The following is a 24,798-nucleotide window of genomic DNA, read 5'->3' as shown; positions in this document are numbered from 1 at the left end:
TCGTTAATTAATTTGGCTAAATTTTGGGACAAGCCGTTCCTAAGCAGCTTTGCAGGCTTGCTTAGAGCTGCAAAGCTGCTTAGGAACGGCTTGTCCCAAATTTTAGCCAAATTAATTAACGAATCTCATTTCACTTATGCTCGTTTTAATCAGTAAGATCAGCCGCAAGCTGGTACAGAGCCGGATTTTCCATTTTGGCTCTTAAAAAATTTATAATAAATAAAATACGGACTCGCAGCTAAGCAACCCGACAGAGGTCGGTAGTGTTACTCCTGTCGACCCTTAAGAGAGGTTCGATCATTACTTGTGAGTCAAAAATGCGATTGAAATAAATGTCATTACAGCGATCCCGAATTATATGCAATATTAGTATCATGAATTGTGGATGCTACTTACGTGCTATATTCTTCGTCAATTATTAATGTATAGAATATTAACAAACATATATATATATACTGGGGTATGAGAGCGTCAACGACTCGGGAATTGCTTATTTGGCCAACATTGTAGGTTAGAACTGCAGGTCACTTTGTGACAATAAGCTTTCTATACTCGAAACCCACGGTAGAGCCTTAATTTTTTTATATATTTACATAAACACTTTACACAAATAATCGGAAAACTTGAGCAATATTGACCATATAGTTTTTTTGTAATATTATTCAGAAGTTGACCACTTTTAGCCTATTCCCTCATGGAGAAAGTCGCTCCGAGGTAGATTATCACTGGTTTACCCAGTAAGCAAAAAATCATTATTACAATGTTATTGCAACGATATTCTAGAACTTGTAATGTTGTTAAATATGTAGTTCTTAATGTTTATAGAACATCATTATGAACATACTTTGACCACGATTGCGAAATTTCAGTAATGTTGAAATGGGAGTCCCATAACGTTGCAAATAACATTGCGCTAAGGTTTCTTTATCATTCTTGTAATGTTGTTGAGATAAAAATTTAAACGTACTATCAATTTTATTACAATATTATATTAAGATTACCGTAATATTAATTCTAACATTTATTAAAAATTCTTATTGATGTTTTATTTTTATTACAGGCAACATGTTTTCAATAAATATGCAATAGTAATAAAATATCTCAATATTTATTGTCTAATTAATATTTAGATTGCTTTTATAAACCAGGCTTGGACAACTTTGAGCTCCAGAACCACGACACTTCTTTTCTATCCACGGAAAGTAGGGGAGTGTCGTGACTCCGGAGCTCGAAGTTGCCCAGATTTGTTATATACTAATCTGCATTAGGGAATAATTCACTAATTATCATAAAAAAAAGTTTTATTTAGTTTCAGTTTATCACAATAATATCTTTGGTGAAGATCATTGATCATAGCGGAAGGTTTTGGGATAAAACTCATCTTTTAAATAAAAAATCAGATTTTTGTCTCAAATCCAGAAAAAAATGCATTTTAAGGCAAGATCAGATGTGGTTCCACATCTTCGTCGTTGATCCTTGAATAAAAACTAAATGTGATACTGAGAAAAAATGTCAAACCAAATAATTTTATCAAAATCTTCCTTTTTTATTTGAAATGTGCCATGTCCCCTCGAATGAGGGTGTTAGTGCCTTCGACCTTATCCTTTTAGATCATATAGCACAAATCACTATTTCTAATGTATAAAAACTTTCTTTTTACTATCGCCTAGACCTATGTATTTTTTTTTCATTCTACAAACTTTCTAAAACGGATTATTAAACCACATACAGGTCTTTTAAGCCTTAAACCATTTACGAGGACTGTATATGCGGGATGCAGACTAAGTCGAGATCAAACCTAAGACCCTTTTGTTACTATAATAATCACTTGTGCGGAGCCACGCAAGTGAGATAATATATTTATCACTTCCTGAAAAATAAAAGTAGAATTAAATTAGTGAAAAAGTCACTTATAAATTATAACGCGGCAAACTATAATGATGTTATTTTATAGAGAGTATATACCGAAATAAATTACATTACCTTTTTAATGTTTTTTTCTTTCCTTACGGACATTTGCGAATCTGATAACTACTCCATTATAAAGTGTTCAAAATCTTTTTCTGTATTCCGAGGGAATAGTGCTCTAAAAGCTTCTAGAATAAGAAAAATTTAATACAGTTTATTGTTAGATAAAAGAAATAAATAATGTTAATTTAACGGCAATTAAAACTTATGATAATTATTGAAATAACACAAAAGTTTCCGGAATAGTTTACATATGTACTAAATCGATCAAAAGTATTAGTTTATGGATATATATATTTTTTTTTATTTTGTAAGAATTTTTAACGTGGTGTCCTGCTTTTTAACGATGATTGCCACAAAAAAATAGGAGACAATTTTAATAAATTCTGAGACATAAAACATAGCATTTAATACTGCAAGTAATATATACATCTCTTAAAAAATTACTTACTTTTAATGCTCAGGATTGCGTATCTCCAATTTTATAATTATTTTTTTGGTCAGTCCATGAACACATGGAGGTTAAGTCATCAGAAAATGTAGCACTCAAACTTCTTCTAATAAAATCCTTTTCATGTTTCCCTCCAATTAACATAACCTTGTTCACCTGAAAAATTTATACTTGTAATTCTATATAATGCAGTTTATTATTATAAATTGCAAGGAAAATAATTCAGAAGACTTTTAAAATATAATAACACATATTATAGGATATTATAGAACATATTAAAGGACATATATTATAGATATAAGTTTGTAAGATTAAGAGTCAGAGTAACCATTTTTGGTTTTAGACCCATTGGGTGCTCCTCCTCAAGATTCTATTTGATCGTTTTATACAGAAAACATACAGTTGAATACATTATAAAAATTAATACAAATACATTTTGATTTTTGAAGGACATACCATATTTGAAAACTTTACCAACAAAATTCTACCTTCTTTTAGAAAATTTACATATATCGTATTGGTTGCATAGAATTACAAATGCTTTTACATAATAAAAATAGGTGTAAATCAATTAGAGCATTTGCTCAATATATCACAAAAATGATTAAAAAATTTCAAAGTAAAGATCTCGAGCTGTCAGTGTAAATATTTATCTGTTACAAAAATTGTACAACTTTTATATATTATCAGTATGTTTGCTCCGTTAAGGGGTTATACCCAGTCATATATGTCAAAAAAATTGATTTTTTAGAAAAGATTTTTTAGAGGCAGCAGCTACAGCTGAAGACTTTCTGTATGGGCCTGGAATAAATGACTCTGTGTAAGTTAAAAAATAAATGTTTTAATTACGTGTAATCAGCTTTTGAAACTTTAAACGCGTTTTTCTCGAAACTACGTTTTCAAAGTCGGTGAGCAAGATATCTCAAAAACTACTGCATCAATCTTTCTGAAATTTTTTGTGCTTTTTTTAGATATAAAAGTCTAGTGTTTAATCGAAGGATTTTTTTTTCCTATGTATACTTTCGTTTTGATGAACGAAAAATGTCCAGTTTTTTTTCGCAAAAATCAAGACTCTAACTTTAAACACCCGCCATTTTGTTTTTACTTAATATTTCGGAAATTCCATCGATTAACCACTAGATAAACTAATATACTAACGAAATCTTTTTGGTTTTTTGATTTTAGATAACCTAGTTCCGAACGGCAGTGCTCACCGCAAAAGTACTTTTCAAAAAGTGCTTTCCGGACATCGGCTGTAACTTCCTTATAAATAAATATTTTTACACGAAAAAATTACTGAATGTTCTTCAAATGTTATTGTTTCAAATACAAAACTTTTGTACAAATATATGCTTATGATTTTTCAACAAAAATTTTCAAAAATTTGCTTTTTTTCGGCCTCTTGACTAGATATAACCCCTTAAAGAAAATTGTAAAAAAATATTACTGTACCATTTCCATTAAATTTAAAAGTTTAAAAATATATGAAAAGTTTGCAAAAAGATTTTTATATATAAATACTTAAGCTTTTTGCTAAATATGGTAAAACAAAGCAACACACATTTATATATAGAAGATCTATATGCATAAAAGACTAGAACAATGTAGTGTGAATGCGTTAGTATTTATTAGATGATTTTGTCTGTATGTTACTGACACTTTTAGAGTTTTTCATCTATTTTTTCATCTAATAAATTGTCATAAACAAAAAATATATGCATATGTTACGTTACAATCAAAATAACTATAAACATAGTAGATACAAATAATGCGCAATTACTATCTTTGCTATAAGTACTACATTGAAAATAATACCAAAAAATTGGTAAAAATTGCAAATCCTGGTGATCTCTTTGTCGACTCTAAATTGCAAATATTATATTTACTACTCTTGGAGAGAAAGGGAAAAAGAGGGAGAGAAAAGGGAGCGAGAGAGAGAGGGAGGGAGAGGATTTTCAAAGTCTGATTTTATTGTGTATATCTACTACGATTATGTAACTACTAACCGGAAATGTTATTTGTAAATGTTTATAGAATTAATTATAATTGTGATAAGCAACTTTACTTACAACTTGCATGAAAGCTTCTTGATCAGTTTTTAGCATATCTTCAAAAGTCAGAAAATTGTCAATGAAAGATAAGGGGAGATATTGTCCAATCTTTGTATCTTGTATAATACTTTCCTTAGAATATTGCTCAGCCTCGCGGCCCGAGTACATCAAGAATATGTTCGCTCCTTAATACTTTGGTATATTTCTTTTCTTCTGCAAATCTCTCTCTTACATAGGTCAAAAAATAGGTCTTGAATCACCAGCTACCTATTTACAGCACATATAGATAATTGAGTTTCTTATCATTAATATGCAAGTTTTAGAATATAATAATTACTTACCCATATAAAAATGTTGTATAGAATTAAAAGCGCTCGACAGCACAAGCACAAACGTACGTATATATGACACACTCACGCATCATACGTATGTAAGATAATATGCGACTACAGTCTCCAGAACTATTACTGCTTCCGATTGGCTGTCGCGACAAGCGTGCGTCTGCTCATGATTTCGACGCGCTCAAACAGCTGAAAATAATCGGCAGTAAATTGCAAGAAAATAAGAAATAATTCCACTATATAGCTTCTACCGATACCCAAAGAACGTTATTTGTAGTTAACCTAAATTACAGGTTATAGAAGGTTATAGATCATCATATCAGCTACTATTCATAGCACGTATGGTTAATTGAGTTCTTATTATTAATATACAACTTTTAGAATATAATAATTACTTACTTATATATAAATATATTGTAAATAAAAAGCATTCCGCACTGCTCGATCCACTATACGCACTCACGCATCGTACGTAGGATAATGTACGCATCATGGCTCTCGCGATGAGCGTTGCGCACAATACAAAACAATAACATTTTAACAACAGAAAATTAATATACTACCAACGTTATTTCCAAGTCCAAATTACAAGGAATTTTGAACTGTTGCATTGATCTCAAATAAATGTCAAAGTAACATTTGAAAAATATTTTCTATAACGTTTTTAAAATATTTTAACAACATTCAGAAAAATCATATTACAAAATAATATTTTTCAAATATGTATATAATATTATTAAAAAACGTTTAAAAAATACACATAAAGTCAATATTTCTAAACGTTAATTTAATGTTCCTTGCTTACTGGGAGTACACACTTAAGGCTCTTGCACGTAACAAAGTTTTAGTCGTAATCGTAAGGCCGTAAGAAAATAGACCAATCACAGTCGATTATTCTTTTTGAGCTCGAAGAATAATCGAGTGTGATTGGTCTATTTTCTTACGGCCTTACGATTATGACTAAAACTTTGTTACGTGCAATGGCCTTTAGCCACGTTAGGACTTTGAAAAACTAACATTAGATAGATGAAACATCAAGGATTGTATAAAGACTTTAAAAATCGGACTTTACCATGTGGATTGAAGGCTTTTATCGTCACAAAGTTCAGATTCCGGCGTAGAATAAGCGATTCCCGAGTAGTTGACGCTCTCATACCCCAGTATATGTTTGTTAATATTCTATACACTAATAATTGACGACGAATATAGCACGTAAGTAGCATCCACAATTCATTATACTAATATTGCATATAATTCGGGATCGCTGTAATGACATTTATTTCAGTCGCATTTTTGACTCACAAGTAATGATCAAACCTCCTTAATTTCAAGAAAATGGACCACTGTCACAGGCCTTTTTTTCAAAACTGAAGTATAAATTATTTTAGAAGATGAGTGGAAGTCTTTTGTCAAAAAAAATAAACTTGCAACTAGATTATTTATAAACATTAAACGTTTATTTCATCGACTACAATTGGCAAACAATCATCGTGACGATTCGACCATTGGTTTTGGTCCGGTTGATCGTCAAGACGTTAATAATCTTTGATACTTTTATATTATATATATATATATATATATATATATATATATATATTATATATATATATATATATATATATTATATATATATTTTATATTATATATATATATATATATATATATATATATATATATATAAGATTATTAAGGGGATCCTGCAGTGACTGGCGAACTTCCTCGATGTCGATAATGTCAACCTTTCTAATTTTGTTTTCCCTATATCTGTCTTTGTCTAACGAAATGACATCTGTCCTTTTTTCGATTGCTCGCCATCTCTCGCAAGATCCGGCAACTACTGTTGCTGCTCTTCTTGTCATTTGCATTCGTATTTGCATTACTAAAATAATTTTTCGATGGATCTTTTTTTGTACGCATTGAATCTTACTTCTACTTGCACGATATTATTCCTACATGTTTTCCCAAGGGCAGATGATAAAAATTATGTATGTATAAACTGCAGAATTTTTGTTTTAAGCAAATATTGTCGTCAGGTGACAGCTGCGTATGTGCCCAAATAAGTAACATTTTTAATTTTTTGGCGTTTTTGATATAAAATCGCGTTTTCTGCCCTAGATTTTTGTGCGTACTTTAATTCTAGACCAAAAACTTGCAATTCTGTAAAGCCAATTAAAAGATCCATCGAAAAACGATAATGTCGGTAAATCATACGGCTGCAGGATCCCCTTAACGTCTTGAGTTTGACGATGAATTGAACCAAAACCAATGGTCGAATCGTCACGATGATTGTTTGCCAATTGTAGTCGATAAAATGAACGTTTAATGTTTATTATATCGTTGGCGAATTACGAATGTACTTTCGGTTTAGATTATTTATAATTAAATTAATAATATTTCGCTCACAAAGCACCTCTTATGAGGAAGCTTGTATTTTATTTGATGCATAATTATTAGTATTTATTAGTTTGGCTTCCTCATAGAGAAAGCTTATTTATGAGCGAAATAAAATAGGAGCAATGGTAGGAGAAAACTAAAAAAAACATTTTTTTCGGTCTTCTACTCCTATTTTATATATAATTCTTTAAAATTTGGTTAATTAAGACCTAGCTTTATACACGATCCAAGGCCCATATACAAGGTTTACAAAAACAAAGTTTCCTCTATAAAGAAGTAAAAAGTGATTAAGGGTGGCTACTTTGACGAAAAAAAAAATCTAATACTCTTTTCATCTTATAAATAATATTTTTTGTCGCGCACGCGCGAATTCTTATGCATTTTGTGTTATTTTTTACTTAATTAAACCATGAATTAAATAATAAAAATATTTTAAATTATAATGCAAAAGTTTTATTTCATATGGCAGACATTTTCAATTGCAATTGCAGAATTTAGAGATATAATAAATAAGGTTTTCAATCTCTAAAAGCTCTCATTAAACTCAGATAAAACGGAAACAATTTACTGTGTTAGGAAAAAGAAATCCTTGAAATTAACCGTGAATGGCATCAAATGTCCTGATCACATTCAGTAAAATATTTAGTACCAATATTTTTTACATAAAGATGTCGGATGGTGTAAAGCAATAAAAGGATACGCGAATTTATACTCTCATACAAAATTCTATTTCTCTTATATTCATCGGAAATAGCCCAGTAAGCAAGGAACATTAAATTAACGTTTAAAAATATTGACTTTATGTGTATTTTTTAAACGTTTTTTAATAATATTATACACATATTTAAAAAATATTATTTCGTAATATGATTTTTCTGAATGTTGTTAAAATATTTTAAAAACGTTACAGAAAATATTTTTCAAATGTTACTCTGACATTTATTTGAGATTAATGCAACAGTTCAAAATTCCTTGTAATTTGGACTTGGAAATAACGTTGGTAGTATATTAATTTTCTGTTGTTAGAATGTTATTGTTTTATATTGTGCCCAACGCTCATCGCGACAGCCATGATGCGTACATTTACGTACGATGCGTGAGTGCGTATACACACGTGTGGATCGAGCAGTGCGGAGTGCTCTTTATTTACAGTATATTTATATATAAATAACTATTATATTCTAAAAGTTGTATATTAATAATAAGAACTCAATTAACCATATGTGCTACGAATAGTAGCTGATATGATGATCTATCCCAGTAAGCAAGGAACATTAAATTTACGTTTAGAAATATTGACTTTATGTGTATTTTTTAAACGTTTTTTAATAATATTATACACATATTTGAAAAATATTATTTCGTAATATGATTTTTCTGAATGTTGTTAAAATATTTTAAAAACGTTACAAAAAATATTTTTCAAATGTTACTCTGACATTTATTTGAGATCAATGCAACAGTTCAAAATTCCTTGTAATTTGGACTTGGAAATAACGTTGGTAGTATATTAATTTTCTGTTGTTAGAATGTTATTGTTTCATATTGTGCGCAACGCTCATCGCGACAGCCATGATGCGTACATTTTTAAATCATTTTTGTAATATATTGAGCAAATGCTCTAATTGATTTACACCTATTTTTATTATGTAAAAGCATTTGTAATTCTATGCAACCAATACGATATATGTAAACTTTCTAAAAGAAGGTAGAATTTTGTCGGTAAAGTTTTCAAATATGGTATGTCCTTCAAAAATCAAAATGTATTTGTATTAATCTCCATAATGTATTCAACTGTATATTTTATGTATAAAACGATCAAATAGAATCTTGAGGAGGAGCACTCAATGCGTTCAAAACCAAAAATGGTTACTCTGACTCTTAATCTTACAAACTTATATCTATAATATATGTCCTTTAATATGTTCTATAATATCCTATAATATGTGTGTTATTATATTTTAAAAGTCTTCTGAATTATTTTCCTTGCAATTTATAATAATAAACTGCATTATATAGAATTACAAGTATAAATTTTTCAGGTGAACAAGGTTATGTTAATTGGAGGGAAACATGAAAAGAATTTTATTAAAAGAAGTTTGAGGGCTACATTTTCTGATGACTTAGCTTCCATGTGTTCATGAACTGGCCAAAAAAATAATTATAAAATTGGAGATACGCACACACACACACACACACACACACACACACAATTCTGAGCATTAAAAATAAGTAATTTTTTAAGAAATGTATATATTACTTGCAGTATTAAATGCTATTTTTTATGTCTCAGAATTTATTAAAATTGTCTCCTTATTTTTTGTAGCAATCATCGTTAAAAAGCAGGACACACATACACGTTAAAAATTCTTACGAAATAAAAGAAAAATATATATATCCATAAACTAATATTTTTGATCGATTTAGTATATATGTAAACTATTCCGGAAACTTTTGTGTTATTTCAATAATTATCATAAGTTTTAATTGCCGTTAAATTAACATTATTTATTTCTTTCATCTAACAATAAACTGTATTAAATTTTTCTTATTTCAGAAGCTTTTAGAGCAATATTCCCTCGGAATACAGAAAAAGATTTTCAACACTTTGTAATGGAGTGGTTCAGATTCACAAACGTCCGTAAGGAAAAAAAAACATTAAAAAGGTAATGTAATGTATTTCGGTATATACTCTCTATAAAATAAAATTATTATAGTTTGCCGCGTTATAATTTATAAGTAGCTTTTTCACTAATTTAATTCTACTTTTATTTTTCAGGAAGTGATAAATATATTATCTTACTTGCGTGGCTCCGCGCGAGTGATTATTATAGTAACAAATTTTTTTATTTGAAAGATGAGTTTTATCCCAAAACCTTACGCTAGGATCAGTGATCTTCACCAAAAATATTATTGTGATAAACTGAAAACTGTAATATATGGTATATATTATTTTTATATAAATAAAACTTTTTTATGATAATTAGTGAATTATTCCCTAATGCAGATTGGTATATAACAGGCCTGGGCAACTTCGAGCTCCGGAGCCACGACACTCCCCTACTTTCCGTGGATAGAAAAGAAGTGTCGTGGTTCTGGAGCTCAAAGTTGTCCAAGCCTGGTCTATAAAAAAGCAATCTAAATAATAATTAGACAATAAATATTGAGATATTTTATTACTATTGCATATTTATTGAAAACATGTTGCCTGTAATAGAAATAAAACATCAATAAGAACTTTAAATAAATGTTAGAATTAACATTACGGTAATCTTAATATAATATTGTAATAAAGTTGATAGTACGTTTAAATTTTTATCTCAAAAACATTACAGGAATGATAGAAAAACCTTAACGCAATGTTATTTGCAACGTTATGGCACTCCCATTTCAACATTACTGAAATTTCGGAATCGTGGTCAAAGTATGTTCATAATGATGTTCTATACAACATTAAGAACTACATATTTAACAACATTACAAGTTCTAGAATATCGTTGCAATAACATTGTAATAATGGTTTTTTGCTTACTGGGAGTGTACCGAACACGAAATATAAAATATTATTCTACAAAACATACATTATCACTATACTGGTATACGCATTTAGATGGCAGAATTGCACCTGCTAAAAGCACAAATAATCCAGATAAAATACTGAAATGTACTATTAATATTAGAATTAAACGAAGCCAATGTAGAACTTACACTTGCATTAAAAATCTTTCCAACAATAAACACAATCACGAACAATCACAGTCGGTAATGATAAGCGCTGTGATCGCTTGAAGACGAAATGCAAATTTATTTCAGAAGAAGAAATAAATGGACATAGTTCTCCATTTAGGTGCTATTTACTACTTGTATTTTAGATGTAAAAAATTGTAATACAAAACTTATTAAAAACATAGGAACCCACTCGGCATGTTATGTTGCTAAAATATTGAAATATTCGGAAATGGTGCAGAAATATTTCGTTAACATTTCATTTGTAACTGCATCTGAAATATTTCAGAAATGTACCTGCATCATGTTTTTTATAATATTGCATTAATAATATTTCTGAAATCTTTCAAAAAGTTGTTACAATATTTGTAAGTTTCTGTAATATTGCAAAAAAATGTAAGATGCAATATTTCAAAAATATTTCTGAAACATTATAAAAGTAATATTACGTTTGCATTGCACGAATAATATTTCTGTAACATATCAAACGCAACATTGCATTTAAAATATTTCTGAAAAATTTCTGAAAGATTGCGTAGGTAATGAAAAATTTAATTGCAGGCAGTGAATTTCTACAATATTGCAGAAGAAATATTGCAGATGTAATGGTTTAGAAACATTTCTGATACATGATAAAACTATTATATTATACGTTTACATTGCACGCGTTATATTTTTAAATGTTTTACATACAACATTGCATTTTTAATATTTCCGAAAAGTTGCTGACAGACTTTAGAACTTATAAAAAATTAAATTTATTATTATATAATATTGCATTTTTTTCTCTTTTATTAAGAATTTTATCATATTCCAAATTTTTTCACACATATGGCATTTTTTATATAAAATATAAAACAAAAGAATAAATTTTTTTCGCCAGTATAGAATAACAATCAAGTAATTTCTTTAAATCGACCGTGACTGGCAATAAATAACGTCTTTTCGATGAACATTGAAAAACTGTGAGCCAACTTGGTTTGTCAGATTCACACAGCACTTTTTCGGATCAATCATCGAGGGATTATTAATTTCGACCATGGGTTTTGGTCAGTTGATGTAATTTCTAAATTAAAACCGCACGGTATACGGGAGGTTCCAGGTTCCAGGTTCAAACCCTGGCTGAGGTAATATTTTTCGCAATAAAAAATTTAAAACTATTTAATTTATAAATTACATCAACTGACCAAAACCCATGGTCGAAATTAATACTTAATGCCTCGATGATTGATCCGAAAAAGTGCTCTGTGAATCTAACAAAGCAAGTTGGCTCACAGTTTTTCAATGTTTATCGAAAAGACGTTATTTATTGCCAGTCACGGTCGATTTAAAGAAATTACTTGATTAAAATATAAAATATTTAATAATGTTTTATATAAAATAATATTCGACGCTGACTGGCAAAAAATATTTATTCGTATATCTGTATTGTTAATATTGTTATGCGATAGCTTTATGCTCACCAAAATAAGCAAGTATAAGAAAGAAAGAAGCGTCAGAGTCAGAGGATCACCACTACCCTGTTAGATCATCGATGTCAAGCAACAAGGCGCCGGTATACTACTTGGATGGGTGGGTGACCGGCTGAGAAAGTGGATTTACGCACATGGCTTAATATATATTTTTTTGTTTCGGTAACAAAATATTTCATTTTTCACATATCAACAAATAGTTTTTGCGTCACAATCTGCTATTTTCTGATCTAGTTTTCCTCAGACACTTTGCTTTACAGATTGAACCTACAACGGAGTTTATAAAAATTGTTTTGTTTCCGTTATCATTATAAATTTTTACGCGCAAAATTAGAATTTTATCTTTATGTTGTTACCATTTTGTAATTACATTTTTCTAATAATCTATTGTAGGTTCTATCTTTAGAGAAAAGTGTCCTAAGAGAGGGAAAACTAAACCAGAAAATAGCGGATTGTTCCCTTAGAAATTACAGAATTGTGGCAAAATCGAGAAAAATTTCCTCGCTCTCAGATTGAACCTACAACGAAATTATTTATTATTGTACTAATTATTATTTATTATTTGTAAGTATATTTGAAATGTAGAAAATTAATTTGTAATATAAAATGTATTAAAAATGTAGAAAATTTTAATAAATTAGTTTAGGTTTTTTATAACTGACAAAAAAACAAGATTGAAAATTTCGAGTGTCTCGCGTTTTGCCACAATTCTGTAATTTATAAGAAAGCATTTCTAATTAGATCAAAAAATAGCAGATTGCTTCTTTAGAATTCTAAACTTAAGTTACGGAATCGTGGCAAAATGCAAGGCACTTGAAATTTTCGGTCCTATCTTCAATGACAGAAAATTCCTATGTTTTTAATAAGTTTTATATTACAGTTTCTTACATCTCAAGTATGGGTAGTAAATAGCACCTATGTAAATGGAGAATTATGTCAATTTATTCCTTTCCATGAAATATAAATTAGCAAATTTCATCCCTTCAATTTGACTATATAAACTTCCTTTCCCCTCTTGATAGGAAATGGTTTCGTACAATATTGGGTCCAGAACTTTTACTAAAACACTCGCGTTTTATTTAAGCTTATAATATTATTTCTTTATAAACATTGATATTTTCAGTAGATAGATAAATTGAAAAAATAGAAAAAAATAAGATGGTAGTACGCGATTAATTATTTAACATGAATATCAGATGATTGATTTTAAAACTTTTTCCAATTGAACACACACAATTGAACAAAGAAATTGCCTTCTACTTTCAGAGGAATATATTCAAAAGGCTACAAAAGATGGACTATAATTCAATATATTCATAATAGGTGCCCAAAAAAAACTTGAGTAGAGGTAAAACTACCAATACAATTCAAATATAGAAAAAATATAATTATAGTATCCCAAATATTTGCATTTGAAAACTCGCATCGACTTAAATTTACTTCGTTTGTTTTCTATAAATAGGTTCATTATTTTACTTCTTTGTTGTGCCAATTACTTGCAATTATCTGTTCTATAGAAATTTACACCTTACCTAATATGTTGATTTTGGAAAGAAAAAAATAGGAAATATATAAGTAAATAATACAATAAATAAAAATATAAAACTTATTAATCAAATTGTATACTAAATAATGAGTGCAATAAAAAAGCATTTACTTTTAAGATTGCATTAGTGCTGGTCTACAACCTATTTTAAAGGATATTTAAGCTCTAAGCCGTAAGAAATTGACCAATCACAATGGAATGTAAGGAGAATACTCGATTGTGATTGGTCAATCTCTAAGTCCCCATCTACAATAGGTGTTTTAAGCCCTAAGCCTTAAGAAATTGTTCAATCATAGTTGAATTTGAGGAGAATAATTGACTTTGATTGGTCAATTTCTTAGGGCTTAGGGCTTAAGGACGTTCTCTCGTCCTTATACTAGAGAAAATCGATTTTCTTAGGATTTTCTTGAAACTGTGAATATACGTTAATTTAGGCGTGCTTTATGCGTGGTATAAATTTCAGTACCTCTTCCGGTATAAAAAATCACGATACTGAGCCTCAAATTTGAAATTGTAGATGGGCACTTACGGCTTAGAGCTTAAATACCCTTTAAAGCAAGTTGTAGACCAGCACTTACATTCATAACAACATTGATGCTACCCAATAACTGGCGCGTCGGCATTATTTGTACAATATAAGCAAATACATTAATAATTGCATTACAGTTGGTGCCTTAGAGAGTACAAATTCCTAGCGATAGATAACACAACGCAAAGTTAACGCCTGCAAAGCGAGCTTCTTTCTTGGATTTCCGAACTCTTGACCATAGTATCTTCAAGAGAGCTTCAAAAAGAGTTTTCTTTTTACTTAGAACTTTGATACTTTAATCTTTTTGATAACGTAAACTAGGAATCTTTTAGTAAAGGATCGGACAACAGGTTAATAGGCTGCGGATTGGTCGCCGCCATTCGAGAAACACTTCCGTGCTTCCTGTTATATTTATTACATGCAATATGTGTTAAGTAAATGTAATGCTAAAAATATTATATTTACATAAATATCAATAATTATTAAAATCTGTTACGTTATTTCCGAATATACAATATATATTATTTAAGATTAAACATTCATAATAAACATTTGAATGTCACTTTTGCATTAGAATATATAGTTTGAACATCGCGTGGCGGTTGCTTCCGGACTCTCAAATGGCGACGTATCCGGCGTGTCCGATCCCTTACTAGAAGATTCCTAACGTAAACGTTTATAAAGTTTACAATTATTAATAGTTATTTAAAGTTATTAATTGACTTTTAAAATATCTTTCCAACAGACTGTTGTTTACAAACTATTTGATTGTAAAAACGTTTGATTCAAAAATTTCAAAATTCTGAATAATATAAAAAGGCGGTTTAATTTAGTGTAGTTTAAACTAAACTAAAAAGGCTAAAAAATCAGACTGTTTAATTTAAAAAACCTTTTCTAATTTTACATTTAGTAAAAATTAAAGATTTAAATATTCGTAGAGCGAAACATCAAAGTTCTAAACGGAAAGAAAGCGTGATACTGTAAACTTCAAAAGGACGAAAATCCAAAAAGGAACAAAAAAAAAACTTTGTTAGCTTCTCTTTATTTGTTAATAAATGAATCATCGTTTCTGGACACAGTAAATAACTGCGTATCGTCTCTGCCATGTAGGAAGCAGATTCTCGAGAATTTAAAAAATGTATTAAGGCTCCTGTTCACTCATTGCAGCTATCTTAAATTGATGACGTCAAAAGCAAAAAAATATATCATAAAAATTCTTACAACGTACATTAAAATAAAAATATTTTTTTAATAAAATCGCATTTGTAATCGATGGATTTGTAAAATATACCAAAAACTCCCCTATTGTGTAGATAATCAATAACCCATGTATGTCGAATTGAATTGTATCTAATCAAGGACGAAACAAGCTGTTTTACAATTGCCGAATTGAAATAAATATTTGCTTTCACATATTTATAATAGATGGGAATCCTCGGTATATTTTAACACACACTACAATTATTTTAAATATAAAAACACTACAGTAAAATGAAAAATGACGCTGTATGTTACAAGAATAATTTAGCTTTTTAACGTCATTTTCATTTTTTATAAGTTGCAATTTTGCCAAGAGTGACGCTGTATGTACTGTCAACATAAACTTGGCAATCGAGCTAGTAGGAGCCTTACGCCAGCTTGCAATAGAAAACATTTACAGAATAACACGTTAGAAAGTGTCTAACTTAGATCTTTGACGCACACATTAAAAGGTTACAGAATAGACTTGTTCTGTATACATTTTATACAGTCATCTGTACATTTTCGCGCACGCACGTATTCATGTTTAATCCGACTACAATTTTAAATAAGAAAAGAGCATAATTTCTAAGTAAATTTTCTATTAACTCAATAAATAAGTTACTTAAGTATGTTAAATAATTCAATAAATAAGTAACTTATATGAATCGTAATTTAAATGTTTATAAAATTTTCTATGTATTTACTGTCTACATTGTTTGTAAGGCCATTGCTGCATCAATTATTCGTTGCAATTCGCCTTCGTTATTCGCCAACTTTTCCTTGTTATTCTTTTGAACATCAAGAGGTACCTTTACATCATAATCGGGCACAGCTAAATCCTGTTTCAATTTTTGTATAATCTCGACTAATTGTCCTTCCTTTTTTTGTAATTTTTCTAACTCTTTCTTTGGGTCAATCAAACCCTACAAAATACATTTATATTAATAAATATATAATAATAATTAAAGTTACTTTAATTATTATTGTAAAAGTATATAATATGGTGTAATGTGTTTACCTTTAGTAATAGATGCACTTGAACTTTGTCGGTTACAGTAACAATAGCACAACCTACTGGTGGTTTTCGCGTGCTGAGAATAGAATATGCAAGAGTTTCTATGAGTAATTTATACCGAATAATCTTCTCCTTTAAAGCCGAATCACTACACACAATATACGCTTCAGTTTTCGTTTTATTCGGTAAATTGTAAGTTGCGCGGGCAGATCGAACATTTTTAATTATTTTTTGCGCAAACTCAACGTCCTTTTCGACCTCTCGGTTTCTCCAACGGCACTGAAATACATCAGACATATCGCAGCTATAGCACTGACTTTAATCACGCGTCATCATCGCGGTTGTAAATATATAATTACCTACCTTGGCATCATCTGGATATGGACTTACACATATACTTGGATATATTAGCTTCTTACGAGGTAAACGTTGATAAAGCTCTTCCGTTATAAAGGGCATAAATGGGCTCAACAAACGCAACCCCACATCTAGCGTTATAAATAATATTTTTTGAGCCGCTAATTTAGCCGCATTATCTTCGCTTTGGAATATTGGCTTGAGGTATTCCTAGTAATAGACACGTAAATTGTTGTATAAAAAGATTTTTTCTCCGTGTCCCATAATGTACCATAACATAAAAAAATCAATTATTACTGACCAGATAAATATCACACAAGTCATATAGCCATAAATTGTAACAGGTAGAAGTAGCTAATGCAAAATCATACTGTTTTATTGCTTCGTCGCAAGTCGCGGCGGCGTAACTAACTCGTGATAACATCCATAAATCTACATTTTTCTCATTCCCAGTCAGCTATAATAGGAAAATGTGTTACGAGTACAGATTAAAATTTTTGCTAATTTTTCTAAACAAAGGTGTTACTTGTATATTAAATAAAGCTTTACCTCAAATGTATCGTCATTATTGCGTTGATGCTCGTTAACGTATGCAAGTTTTGGTATCATTTTATTTTGTTCCGCACGAAACACAGCCTTTTCTTCAGCCGTAAATGTGGCGACATGGTCGTACCAACGTTTAATGTGCAGATGCCTTGCAAGATCAATGTTTAATTTCTTCAATGATCGATGAACTGCCGAGTCAAGTTGCGAAGGTGTATAACCATCGAGGTACGGGTAATCCGCCAAGTAATTATTTAGCGCCTCCTGCACGCACGATTCATTCAAAGTCCACTGATACCACTCACTATCTCCAACCATGTCAATACAATTTGCGTTATTGTATTTCTGGCGTAAAAGAATTTACAATTACATATTTGATATTTTACAATAGTCAGAACATGGGTGACTTTCATAAAATGTTAAAATTTACCTTATCATTTAAATTGTCGCATTTAAATTGAGATCCAAGATAGGTAAGTGCGAATTTTGTAGCGTTCCATATCTTGTTGCAAAAGAATCTGTATCCTTGTACGCGGAATATATCAAGATTTATATCTCGCCCTTGAGTAGTATAGGCACAGAGAGCGAATCGCAGAGCATCCGTTCCACATTCGGGAATGCCTTGCGGATAATCACGCTTCTGACCTTCTTGAGCTCGTTCAAGCTCTTTTGGATCCAGGTTGGAATCTAACAATTGTCTTTGGAGATCCTGAAAGAAAACAAAACATTCTTGATTTAAAAAGAAATTACGGAACATATAATAAATAGCAAGTCATTCTTCCTACACACTTCTAAAGATATTCCTTTGATTACATCCATAGGATCTATTACATTTCCCAAGGATTTACTCATTTTTCTTCCATGTGCATCTCTCACCATCGCGTGCAGATATACTTCTCTACAAGAGAGATAGATCATTATTTCTTCATACAAAAAAATATAGATGTTGAATGCATTTAACATACTTGAAAGGCAGCTGTTTCAACAATTTTTGACCCATAAAGACCATCCTGGCAACCCAAAAAAAGAGTATATCGTGGCCAGTTTCTAATAGCGTACCTGGATAAAACGCCTTGAGCTCAGGAGTCTGAAAAAACACATTCCGACATAGAAGTTCTTTACTTTAAATTTCATAAGCTCAATCGCTTTGTTTCTTAAGGCTCCTGGAGCCCTATTCTCGAATCGTTTTCATGAAACTCGCATGCGAAATTCAATGCTTTTCAAATAGAAAATCGCATATGAAAATCATTAGGGCAAGCTCAAGAAAACGGTCCCTGGGCTCTTTCCCGACATCTCGTGAGATGTGCCGTCAGAAGCGAGAAACGTTGAGAATTCTTGCATACCATTTCCAAATAAAAAGGTATTTGCATAAAATAACACTTCAGCACACTTCGAAAATACTCCGAGTTCAGGTTAGGTCTACCCCTTTCCCTTGACAGTTAATAAACAGCCGTAAAATGAACGTAATATGAAACCTAGTCATGCGCCTGCGCATACGCCTGCATCGTTTCACATTCGTTTTACGGATGTTTAATAACTGTCAAGGGAAAGGAATGCAACTCGGAGTATTTTTGAAATGTGCTAAAGTAATCTGTAATATTATTTTAAGCAAATATCTTTTTATTTGAAAATACCATGCAAGAATTTTCAACGTGTCATTTCGCTTCTGACGTCACATTCCAACATGCAGAGTACCCAGGAGCCTTAATTCACTGTATTATGGCATACATACTTCATCTGGCCAACCAAAGACAGAGAATGGAAAAAGAGCAGAAGAGAACCAAGTGTCTAATACATCAGGATCTTGCTCCGCAATAATGTCGTTTACGTTAACGTCCAATTTCTTAGCCGCTTTCTCTTTAGCCTCAGCCTCGGAATGCGCACTTACCCAATATTCATCTATCTATATAAGATTTTTTATTCATTATGTGTAAAACTATCTGCTTAAAAATCATTCAGTACAAAAAAGCCTACAGTTTTTGAAGATTTCATAAAAATTACCTTCTTTGCGTTTATAGAAGAACTAGTAGACTTAATTGCATAGGCAGGAATGCGATGGCCCCACCAGAGCTGACGCGAAATACACCAATCTCTGATACTATCCATCCAGATATACCAAGTTTTCTTAAATTGTTCTGGAATTATTTTCAGAGCACCCGTACTTACCGCTTCCCTAGCTTGAGCAGCCATTTCGTCACACTTGACATACCTGAGTACGAAAAAAAATCAGATAAATTTCTTTAAAAAAAGGTCAACAAACACAAAGGTTCAAGTACACAATGCGTTAACTTACCATTGTGGCTTCACGAGAGGTTCGACCACATCTTTCGATCGACTACATATGGGTATTACCATTGGATTGTCTTTTATACTGATCAACAGGTTTCTTTTTTTCATCTCTTTAATGATAGCTAATCTGGCATCAAATCTTTTCATTCCCTGTAATCAAGGGCTATTTAATTCGTGTACATTTACTTTGGTATTTATATAATAAAATCTCTCGAAAAAGTTCTCTATATTATATCTATAAAGAGAAATATGATACCGTAAATTCGCCATAGTCTCCAATAACGTTTCCATCATCGTCAAAAATGTTGATAAATGGCAGATTATGCCTCTTTCCAACCTCATAATCATTTGGATCATGGGCTGGCGTAATCTTTACAGCACCTGAGAAATAGTTCAGTTATCCTTGACCTACTTTCACCACAATGTTACTTTCACAATAGCTTAACTTTCAGTACATTTGCTGATTTATCAAACTACTTATATGTATACCAGTGCCAAATTCCATGTCGACGAACTCATCTCCTATAATGGGTATATGCCTGTCGCAAAATGGATGCTGCACATATTTTCCAATATATCGTACGTATCTACTGTCCTTTGGATGCACTGCAACAGCGGTATCTCCTAACATAGTTTCAATGCGAGTGGTTGCCACAATTATTTTGTCTTCCGAATCAAGGAGCTGATAAGCGAAAAATACCAAAATACCAAATTCTACTTTCTTTTCGTAGCCAGGTATAGAAAGCAGAGTCCGTCCACTTAATTCCACTTTATCAACCTTTTTTCAACAAATATATTTTTAATAAAGATTTTCAAATTGGTCATTGTACATACATATACATTTCAAATATACATTTGTTAAAGAAATATCTATCATCTACATAGTACTCACTTCAATATCCGATATCGCACTTTTTAAAGCGCACGACCAATTAACTAAACGATTGCTGCGATAAATAATACCTTCATCATGCAAGCGCACAAATGCCTCTGTTACGGCTTTACACAATTTAGGATCCATTGTAAAACAAGCACGGCTCCAATCAAAAGAACCGCCTATCTTCCTCAATTGCGAATAAATTCTATCGCCTTTTCTGAAAAATTATTCAAATAGATAACCTAATTAAATATTATATATACATATTACATTTTGTTTTCCATGTAATTGTACAAGTTGTTTTAATAAATGTTTTGTTTACAATTTTTCTTACTCATATTTCCACTGCCATATTCTCTTGATAAATTCTTCTCTACCAATATCATGACGAGATTTATTTTCTTCCTTCCACAGCTTTTTTTCTACAACTACCTGGGTAGCAATACCCGCATGATCACAACCCGGATTCCAGAGTGTTGTACGACCTTTCATACGGTTCCTATATTAATTACATTAACAATTAGAAATCCAACAACTGCAGTTCTATCTTTTAGAAAGTGTCAAATTATATCCTAAATTCATATAACATTTATACCATCTAGTAATAGCATCTTCTACAGCGTTAGTCAGAGCATGTCCAAGATGTAAGAAACCAGTTACGTTAGGCGGTGGTATTACCATTACAAATTTTCCCTTTGGATTTTCCTCCAATATATCTTTTTTCTAAGATGAAATTTTAACGTATACAGATAAGTACGTTTTAAATCCAATGATATTACATATATTTCAATTTTTATCTTTTCCAATTTTTCGTTTACTTACTCCATATTCTGGTTTAAAAAAACCTTCCTTTTCCCACCAAGGATACCATGCAGCTTCCACATATTGCGGACTATACGTATCTGGCATTGGGCATGTGACATTTTTCTTTTCTCCAGGTGGTGTATCGATAGTATACAAGATTGCTGTAGTTTCTTTCTTGTTATCATTTTTCTACGATATATCAGATTAATGAATAAATTATTAACACATTGCTTACAAAAATGCAATATTTCTTTTCCATTAACACTAAATCGACAATACTTATTGCCAATAAAAATATATGGAAATATATAAATATTTCTAAATTATGGTGCAAGTACAGTCAGGAATTGTAAATACTCAGAAAATGTAATATTAAAATTATGTGAAATAATTATTACTCAAATAAATGTATTTGAATTATTTCACTAATCCAAATCTCAATATCAAAAAGCTAGATCCACGAATATGTAAAGAGTAGTTTGGATCTAAACTACAACAAATTAGACAGAAAACTAATTATAAAATAAAAATATGCGCCAAAATTTATCAAAATTATATGCAAGTTTCCTGTCAAACTTGAATAATGCAACTATCGTGTTTTATTTTTGTGACACAGATAACTCTCGAATAATATGTACTTAAATTGCATAGAGTTTCAAATAGCACGGTAAAAAATTGTAATAACTTAATTTAAAAAAAATTTTTTAAATAAAATAATAATTTAGGACTCTCGAAATTGGAAATTTGTAATAGGATAGCTATGAGAGTCAAACGCAGTTGTCTGTGCGTAGATGATCAGAATCACTGATTTATTCCAAATCTATTCCAAATGAAATACAATCGAATTTTTTAAAATAATTCAATTTTTTTTAATAATTCCTTGAATTAAATGCCCAATTTTATATAGATCTGGAGTCTTGAATTGCAATTTTCAATAGCACAAAACGTAATCTCTAAAATTGTATGAATCCTAAGCCTTGAATAATATAGTTTTCAATAACTTGAAATAATTTAATCATAATATATTATTTGAGGATTATCTGTATGTATAAATACAGATGGCAGTGCAATCAATTCTATACAGTAACAATATATAAAAAAGATTGCTTTACATTTTATGTATTTTATAGTTACATACATAGTAAAAATAAATACAGAAAATAAAAGTCTGACGCAAAATCTCTAAGAAATAGAGGCCTCGTTTACACTGACCGTTTGATATATGTACACAGTACTATATTCGTATTAAATTAGCTTAATATGAATGATATAATAAATCAAAATAATACGCATACTTACAATTAGTAGCAGTGTAAACATTAAAATACTAAATAATGATCAATTTAAGTTTTCTTCAAAAATATGTCTTTCATAATTCTAGTAATGAACGTATGGGTATGTGAGATCATAAGTAATCTACGAAAAATATTATAATTAATAGCATGTTGTGTAAAAAAAGACAGATATATGCTCTAAAATTTCAGACATAAGTTAGCAACGAGACACCATATATCATTTGACCTGTGCTTTGAAACCTTATTCCTACTACTCTATTTACTTCGAATCATTTGGTGTAAACGTATTGAAAATTTAGTGCTTGGTGTGTACTATCCTATTATGCCCGTTCTAGACTGGAGGATGATCCTACTCTCGGCTCATTCTCCTTTCTATAGTGTACGTGACATAAACTATAGATTTTTACCCGTCTACACTACTTCTCGGATGAGCCGAGAGTAGGATCATCCTCCAGTCTAGAACGGGCATAAAAGGTGTGTGGGATAAACTAAGTGTATAACTTGATTTTCCCTCTATGGAAAACATTCGAAACAGGTGGAAGTAGAAATAACTAAATAAATGCTAGTTAACTCAGCAATTAGTTCCTTTGTTGCGATAAAAAAAATTTGGAACTGAATTTTTGCACATTTGGACAGATTTAATTCTTTATCTCTAGATATCGAGGTTTGAATCAATTGAATAATTCAAACACTTAACAAGAATAAATTAGTAAATTAATTGCGCGAATGTCCGAATGTTAGCAAATTTGGACCACGTTTGTAAGTCTAATTAAAATAATCTAGAATAAGAGACATGGCCGATTAAAGCGATCAAAGAGTTATTTATGAAACCTACTTAATGAACGGTTAGACTCCATATGGATAATAAAGATACCAATATTTTCAGCACTCTCTCTCTATCAGAGCCAGGTATGGGCTTACCTCTGGTTTCTCTTTTACGTTTACCGGCTTTTCGGTCCCCTTTTTCTCCTGCTTCTGTTTAAATTTCTCTAACTTGGCCAACTTCTTGGCCTCCTTTTGCAACTGCTTGGTCGTTTTCTGTGGGCCATTTTCCACGACCGCGGTCTCTTCGTCCTTCGCATTGACCATTTTCTCCTATTGCTTTTTTTTAACAAAGAGTTTACACGTCTATTTTCTGCTAATATTTATTCACACACAAACCGGTTTATGAAACAAACTCGACGATTGCAAAGCTAACCACGCTGATTGTGCTGCGCCGTATCGTCCAGGAGAGCGCATGCATGCGCATGCAATAGTATGGAAATATGAAGGTATTTGGGACCGTATTCTCGAGCCTGCCCTAATGATTTTCGTATGCGACTTTCTATTTGAAAAGCATTGAATTTCGCATGCGAGTTTCATGAAAACGATTCAAGAATAGGGCCCCTGTCTGTTTCTTTTAGCTGCACTGATTGAGCTGGGGCTGAACTGGTAGTAAGGTGAAATTTCATGGGCAGTAAAAAGCAGCAGCAGATCGTACTGATTGGCTATAAAATAGAGAAGTTCTCGAGTTTCTAGAACTTCTCTATTTTGTAGCCAATCAGTACGATCTGCTGCTACTTTTCACTGCCCATGAAATTTCACCTGTACATACAATTAAAAAGGTGGAAGCACATAAAATTGCAGGAGCCATGAGCATGAATGCAGAAGCCATATGCGCATGCGCTATGGTGTCTGCATACTGCTTATGGCTTCTGAATTTTCAATCTACAAGGCCATTGCACGTAACAAAGTTTTAGTTTTAATCGTAAGGCCGTAAGAAAATAAACCAATCACACTCGATTATTCTTCAAGCGCGAGAAGAATAATCGACTGCGATTGGTCTATTTTCTTTGTTACGTGCAATGGCCTAATGCTAATGGCTCCTGCACACAGGACGCGGCAGCGCGGCATTGCGG

The 24,798-nt window shown here is 31.1% G+C and overlaps 1 protein-coding gene across 5 annotated transcripts; it reads right to left on the bottom strand.

Annotated features, from left to right (window-relative positions):
• Positions 1-1,522: 1,522 nt before the first annotated feature.
• Valrs (Valyl-tRNA synthetase) lies at positions 1,523-24,320 on the bottom strand. 5 transcript variants are annotated; one of them, XR_011731048.1, is made up of 24 exons: positions 24,099-24,320; positions 23,822-24,001; positions 21,624-21,794; positions 21,397-21,524; positions 21,136-21,300; positions 20,817-21,018; positions 20,414-20,702; positions 20,181-20,305; positions 19,929-20,074; positions 19,637-19,844; positions 19,368-19,538; positions 18,601-18,722; positions 18,425-18,533; positions 18,066-18,344; positions 17,642-17,980; positions 17,394-17,549; positions 17,099-17,302; positions 16,739-17,014; positions 16,425-16,643; positions 4,812-5,000; positions 4,489-4,737; positions 2,420-2,575; positions 1,984-2,096; positions 1,523-1,870 (listed from the first exon to the last, which is right to left on the bottom strand). XR_011731048.1 is itself a non-coding variant. In XM_071771921.1 (19 exons), exons 1-18 carry the CDS (start codon positions 23,987-23,989, stop codon positions 16,428-16,430), a joined length of 3,474 nt encoding a protein of 1,157 aa, XP_071628022.1. In that variant the 5' UTR covers positions 23,990-24,320; the 3' UTR covers positions 10,375-15,141; positions 16,425-16,427. The 5 variants fall into 5 exon arrangements, 2 of the variants coding, with proteins under 2 accessions (XP_071628022.1, XP_071628015.1); XR_011731050.1 differs by having other exon boundaries at positions 1,984-2,093; positions 23,822-24,320; XR_011731049.1 differs by having other exon boundaries at positions 4,489-4,733; positions 23,822-24,320.
• Positions 24,321-24,798: the final 478 nt, after the last annotated feature.

This window comes from Temnothorax longispinosus, chromosome 1 (genome assembly GCF_030848805.1).
Source record: "Temnothorax longispinosus isolate EJ_2023e chromosome 1, Tlon_JGU_v1, whole genome shotgun sequence".
Lineage (NCBI taxonomy): Eukaryota > Metazoa > Arthropoda > Insecta > Hymenoptera > Formicidae > Temnothorax > Temnothorax longispinosus.
Note: the sequence above shows the minus strand (reverse complement) of the source record. Positions and strands in the feature narration are given on the sequence as shown.

Bases quoted from the DNA above. Each gene is read 5' to 3' on its own strand.
- Valrs (XM_071771914.1), bottom strand. From the start codon at position 23,989: ATGGTCAATGCGAAGGACGAAGAGACCGCGGTCGTGGAAAATGGCCCA. The intron at 18,723-19,367 runs GTATGTATGCCA...GTGTTTTTTCAG, and splicing joins TCTTTGGTTGGCCAGATGAA to ACTCCTGAGCTCAAGGCGTT. The intron at 18,345-18,424 runs GTGTGTAGGAAG...GTTTTCTTTCAG, and splicing joins TCAAAGGAATATCTTTAGAA to GATCTCCAAAGACAATTGTT.